The sequence below is a fragment of the Volvox carteri genome (genome assembly GCF_000143455.1).
Source record: "Volvox carteri f. nagariensis unplaced genomic scaffold VOLCAscaffold_5, whole genome shotgun sequence".
Taxonomy (NCBI): Eukaryota; Viridiplantae; Chlorophyta; class Chlorophyceae; order Chlamydomonadales; family Volvocaceae; genus Volvox; species Volvox carteri.
In genome coordinates, this window is record NW_003307548.1 from 2758195 (window position 1) to 2764407 (window position 6213).

Genomic DNA, 6213 nt, shown 5'->3' on the forward strand with positions numbered 1-6213 from the left:
CCTCTAGAATATTTCGGATATTTCTCCTGCTCGCTTTCCGCACTTTGTTTCAATCTTGGCGGCAAGGTAGGTAGTTTTCCGCTATCGTCATGACCATATCATCGCGAGGACTGCTGCTTCTTTACAACCGCCGACTGGTTAGTTATGCCTTGCTTACTTCCGGCGCATCAGTCTATATCCCTGGCATCAGCTTCACTCGTTCGTGGTGCGTCTGTCCCCCCTTGACAAACACCAAAAAACCAAAAAACCTAGAAACCCCGAAACCATCCCCACCCCCGCCACCCCCCCCCGCCCGCTCGACGGTTACTCCTCCCGGTGGTAGGTCGGTCCGCGCTGTTCGTGGCCCACCGTCTGAGTACGGTTCGTAACTGCGACCGCATTGTCGTACTTCGCAACGGACTCGTGGTGGAGGAAGGCAGTCACGACGAGCTCATGGCCAGGAGGTATGCTTATGTATGTATGTATGTATGTATGTATGTATGTATGTATGTATGTATGTATGTATGTATGTATGTATGTATGTATGTATGTATGTATGTATGTATGTATGTATGTATGACGTTGATTACACTGTGGGCTGAAAAGCCGGGGGCCCAGGGCCGAAGCACAGCGCGGGGGGCGGGTGCATACGGCTGGTTAGTCTCATGCACTCCGCCCCCGGGTCAGGCCGCACGGGAAACGACGGCCGGCACGCAACAGCGCTTGTTTGGCGCTCCAACTAGACGGGATCTATGCCCGTTGGTCTCCTAACATAAACGAAGTCGCAACTGGGGGCCTCTTCCTGCCGACCGAACGAACCGAGCATCTCAGAGAGCTCGCTACCAGGACCTGGGCGACCGGGAGCCCGACGAGTCATCCCGGGCTGGGGAGGTCACCAAGCTCAAAAATCCTCACGCAAAAAAGAGCGCAAAGAGCTCACACCACAAGACGCCAAACAGCCTCCTGAGACTACTACCCTCCTCCGCCTCTCCCTCCCTGGGCTAGTCCAGGGGAGATAGCCCCCGTCGAGGGGGTAACACCGCACAAGTCCGCGCCCTTCCACAGCACTGGGTCTAACTTGAAAAGTACTCAAACGGGAAGACCCTGCGGCAACGCAGGGCGATCAAGCCTCCGGAAACCACAGGGGGGGAGGGTAGCCAGGTCGGCGCCCCCCCAATACCGCTCTACCAAGACGGCTGGTTCCCAAGATCCTATCTCACCTAGACGCCGCAACACGAAAAACCCGGTCTCGTACCCTGGAAAACCTAGTCCTGCACCACGCGCGCACCTTCGAGTACGGCCCCCCCTTCTGGGTGCCCACCTCCCCCTCATCCGCGCCCTCGCTACGGCCACCTGTTTCCACTCACCACTCCTCAACCCTACATCCTCTTGGTGTACTCTCTACATCTTCCCCTGTATGTATGTATGTATGTATGTATGTATGTATGTATGTATGTATGTATGTATGTATGTATGTATGTACGTATATCATGCGTCTTCTCATAGCTCTTCGCGCCCAACTCCCACCCCCACCCAGCTCGCCCCCCAGAACGTTGACTGTTATTTCAATTTGACTTTTGTATCATCGTCGTTATTATCGTTGTCACCATAATTTATTACTATCATTTGTCACTATCTCGACTCGTATCCGTATCCGTATCCGTACACCAACCCCCATTGCGGGGACGCCCTCTTCATGTCGCCATGTATGTATGTCAGGGGTGAGTATGCGGCCATGTGGCAGCTCCAAGCGGCGGCGGCCAAACAGGAGGACGGGGAGAAGGACGAGGGGGGCGCCACCGACAGCGACAATGAGATGTACGACATGGAGGAGGGAGGGGAGACCTTGCGGGAGGCTGATCAGGGTATGGTAGGCCCGGGGGCCGCTGCGGCGGCACCGCCGTACAGTTTGGATGACCTTGATGCCGGCACGGGTAGTGGGCGGTAGGGAGCACCATGAAGACCTGTGACAACACTTTAAATTGTCAGCCGTTGTTAGTTTGAGGAGTTGTTATTCTGTGGCGCTTTGCTGCTAAGAACGGCGTTTTGCCTACGCGTGGCGTGAATGTACATGTGTAAATGTGAACGAGCGTTTTCGGAGGTCGTCATCATCCCCAGTGGTTTGAGTGATCTAGAGACCGAGAGACGAAGCGAGTGGAGTGAGAGGCGAAGAATTATCCCCCACATGTCTTGTTTGATTCAGTTTGATCTTTTAGGGACCACCTTTTCTCTTAAAGGAGGTGCCGCAGCGATTTCGTTCTTCCATCCTTAGTTGGTGACCATGAGTTGTTGGTTAGTTGGCGTTCCGGTTGGTGTTCCGTTTGTGGCAACCGGGGTGGGTTGCGAATTGTCGACGACGGTGTTTAGCGGCAGTCGCACCTCCTTTGGAGGTTGTTACTCTTTTGGCCTCTTGGAACTTCATCTCACCTTCTTCCCCTCCCATCGGGGGAATGACCTCCCCTGACCTCCTGGGGGGCCTGACTCCGACGATGATGATACACCTGAATCTAAAAGTTAATGTTTATGGCGGCGGGGACGGCCTGGGATTCCAGGGAGAGATAAGCATCCCATCGCATTGCCGTATATGTATGTTCGTACGTACGTATATACGTACGTATCTATGTATGTATGTGACAAGGGAATACGGTGTACTTGTGTATATACGATTTCGGACGGGCAGAGGCGGGGGTATGCGAGGTACGCCACATACTGGCCCAGCCAGCTCGCACACATAAGGCCCAGACCCCGCGCTCGCGTCCCAACGGAACACCACCCACCCGCGCATCTTCTTCGATCCCCCTCACGAAGTGGAGTCCTAACTGACACTCAACCCTCCATCCCTATCCCCCTCGCATCTCACGTCTGACCCTACCCGATCCCACAAGGTTGGGGGATGGACTGAGGGGGGCAGAGCCCCCCCCCGGGGGTGGGGCTGGGGGTGGGCGCCCTCAACCACAACCCGCTTCGCTGAAACACGCTTTCAACCAAACACGCTTTCAACCAAACACGCTTTCAACCATCACCCTGTGACGCAATTGCGACCCCTCGTACTCTCACGCGAAGTGTCCGTCTGTATGTTCGTCGGTCATTCAGTCCGTCGTCGGTCCATACAGCCCACAAACCCAACCCCACATAACAATGTAAGGATCACGCGTGTGCGGCACCGGGGGGTTAGCTACCCCCCCCCCCCGAGGGAGCTGTTACGAAACCCTTTTTTCCGTCGACAGCGCACAGCTCCCCAACGTCACAATGCCGTGTATGTATGTATGTATGTAATGTGTTCATGAATGTGTGTGGGAAACCTAATACCCATTCATCCATCAGTCCGGTAGTCGAACATTACTTGAGCAAGAGTATGTACTTGTACGACAGATGGAGTCGTACCGCAATCAAAGAAACACTCTTCCAGCGCAAGTATCGTAATCAGGACTGCACGTGTCCCGGCGGAAAAGACATGGCAGGAGCGGGGGGACGAGGACGAGAAAGATTTGACGTGAGATGGGGTGAGATGGGGTGAGGGGCCAAACTGCAACCCTGCGTGCCACCATCACCCGCTAATGTCTGGGCCCGACCTCTTAGGGTGGGCTTCCCATTCACCTCATCGTCTCATGGCAGTTCAATGTAGCTCTTACGGAAGCAGCTCCACCAATCCCCCCCCCCGGGGGCCCCCCGGGGGGACTCACACGCAAATGTTCACACGCGGCGCCGTCAACGGTGGGTCTACACACAACAACATATGAGGCAGTATCTGCCCCTCATATGTAACCCATTCAAAACAGCCAAAACCTTTTCCGCGGGCGTTTCGTCGCCTCCCCGCCGCCGGCGTCCCCTCCCCCCGACCCTCCGGTCCCCGATGTTGCCTGTGCCGTCATCGTGCTGATGTGAGTGTCACTTGCCGCCGCCGCCGGTGCAGGCGCTTGTGGTGGTTGTGGTGGTTGTGGTGGGGGCGGTGCCCCGGTCGTTCCTCCGGCGCTTGCCACTGCCGCCTTCCGGTTACATTCCTCACATTCCTCACCCGCAACCACCGTGCCGTCTTGTACCTTGGGTACGGCCTGGTACGGCATGATGCTGCGGGGCCGTACCAAGCCCCCTGGCTGTGGCGCCATGGCGCTGCAGTCAAGCACCTTCCACTCGCCCCCCAGCAAATTGTACAGCGCGGTAGAAGGAAGCCCGGGCCGCCGCACCGCGCGCACGGTCACGTCGGTGATTTGCTTCATGCCCTTGAGTGGAAACGTAATGGCTGCGATATGGCCCGACTGCGTAAAGCCGATGCTGGCGTTGTACCAGGGCCCAACCTCAAAGGGCGTCCCAATTTGCGCAACGAGCGCTGCGTCCTGGTTCGCGAAGGCCAGGCCCTGATCCCGAAGTGCGCAGTAGGTTGTGTATTCACCGGCAACGTCCGCGCCCACGTAAATGCTTACGCCAAGTAAGGTGCCCGCAGCTGCGGTCCGGACCAACCCCCTGCTCATCGCAGCGTTGACAGGCGCTTTACAAGATGTACAAGTGGATTATCAGCTCAACGTTAATCGCGGTGGCAAGCAAGCTAGGACAGGACTTTGTAGAACTGATGGCGTTAAGAGTATTCGAGACTAGGCAGCCGTACGTGGTACACCTATGATTGTTTGCTTATTTGCAAGCATTTACGTTTGCTCAAAGCATGGAATCTTGAACAGATCCTGTAATTGTTTTGGTGTCAGGTTCCGGAGTGTCGGAGTGTCGGATCCACCAGGTTTTACCTATTGTAAAGTCATTCCAAGTGCCACATCACTGTCACCTTTAAATGTTTATTTAGGTGCTTGTGAAAAGAAACAAAATCTTATGGCTTTGCTGTAGGGGTCGTTACCGTCTGCTGGTTTGGGTTCCGACAGTCCCGCGTCCTGCACGCGAACGGTTTTCATGCATGCCAGTGAGCGGAGGAGCGCGCACTGTAACCCTGGCATCCAAGCCGTAACAGCTTCCTCAAAAAGATCGACCCGCGAACCCGCAGCCTCTAAGACTTGCACCAAGAGATCAGGTCCCCAAACCTACGCTCCGTAAGAAAGACTTGGTCGGATCTGCGCATTGAAACCCTTAAGACCATGAGCTAGGAGTAGCAGTCCCTGAAAACGTAACAAAGAGCTCGTTGGTGCATACATGACATGAAGGGCGAGTCAGGGCCGTAGTGGATGTCTCGGTACCGTGTACGGCCGACCCAGTCAATCGGTTCAGGTTCCCACTGGCCATTCCTCCAACCTGGACATCACAAACGGTGGTCCCAAACACATAACCTCCCGCACTCGCGGACTTGGATGTGTGAGCCTAGCACCGCGTTTTCTTGACGTTGATGTTGACGTACCGAAAATTGCCCACCATAAACCAAGAAAGAGCAGCAGCAGCAGCAGCAGCAGCAGCAGGAGGAGGAGGAGCAGCTGTAGCAGCAGTAGTCCGCGTGTGGCAGCAAGGGTACAACCCTTAGGCCGTCTGCGGAGGGGCAGTTTTCCGCCTCTCTCTACAGGAATGACGGGCGTTCCCGGTCGAAGACACCTCAACTAGATCGGCAAAGCCTTCCCCATAGTTCCCCGTACAGCGTAGGGCGGAGGGGGCACCAGCAGGGGGTTCACCACCCTGTTTCACCCCTGTTGCGCGGCGGCCTCGAAAAGACGACCCGTGACCACATTGACACTTCGCAGTTTCAGGATGACCGGATGTCATAGCCCGCTTTAATGGCGGCCAGCCTCAAGCCTCGCGTTCCCTTAGCTGTCGCCAAAGCAGTTCACGAGGAACCCTATCAAAAGCCTTCTCGAAGTCAATCTGGAAGATAAAGAGAGGATGATTGATGTGGCGACGATGTGCATCCAGAAGGTACGTGTCGTAACCGTGTTGGAAAGCACGGTACGTTGTAACTGGTGTTGCCGAACGAAGATACGGGCCGAAGGACATAATCCAGCATTCCCACATCCTTTATTATCATCGTGGATATCTAGGCGTTGGCATAGCCCTTTCCATGTATGCGGGGTCTTCGTCTTTGTCTGCGTCGCTCCGCGTCGATCTTCGTTGCACTTGCGTGCTCAAAACAAGTACGCATTAGAACTTGGGGGGGGGGCTAAAACTAGCTCAAGATCCATAACCTGATGGCTTCTCAACGAAAAGTAAAGAGTATTGACGGTGCCGGAATGGCCAGGCCATGTACCTTACTTATTCCGGTCAGGTTACTCGCCAGCACAAAACCAAACTGAAGTCAGTTTGGTCTTTGTT

The 6213-nt window shown here is 55.3% G+C and overlaps 2 protein-coding genes across 2 annotated transcripts in view; one reads left to right on the forward strand and one right to left on the reverse strand.

Annotated features, from left to right (window-relative positions):
* VOLCADRAFT_103403 (uncharacterized protein) overlaps window positions 1–2389 on the forward strand; it is a gene marked incomplete at its 5' end in the record, with an annotated part of 15924 nt that extends 13535 nt beyond the window's left edge. The window contains 3 exons of the mRNA XM_002947123.1: window positions 172–205; window positions 323–443; window positions 1699–2389. Coding sequence (XP_002947169.1) covers window positions 172–205; window positions 323–443; window positions 1699–1927 — 384 coding nt within the window. The 3' untranslated portion in view covers window positions 1928–2389. The remainder of the gene's footprint in view (window positions 1–171; window positions 206–322; window positions 444–1698) is intronic.
* A 903-nt stretch (window positions 2390–3292) lies between these two features.
* VOLCADRAFT_87563 (uncharacterized protein) lies at window positions 3293–4448 on the reverse strand (the record flags this gene model as incomplete). Its single annotated transcript, XM_002947264.1, has 2 exons — window positions 3293–3408; window positions 3995–4448. The coding sequence occupies 2 exons, from the start codon at window positions 4446–4448 to the stop codon at window positions 3293–3295; spliced, it is 570 nt and encodes a 189-aa protein (XP_002947310.1).
* Between the last annotated feature and the right edge of the window lie 1765 nt (window positions 4449–6213).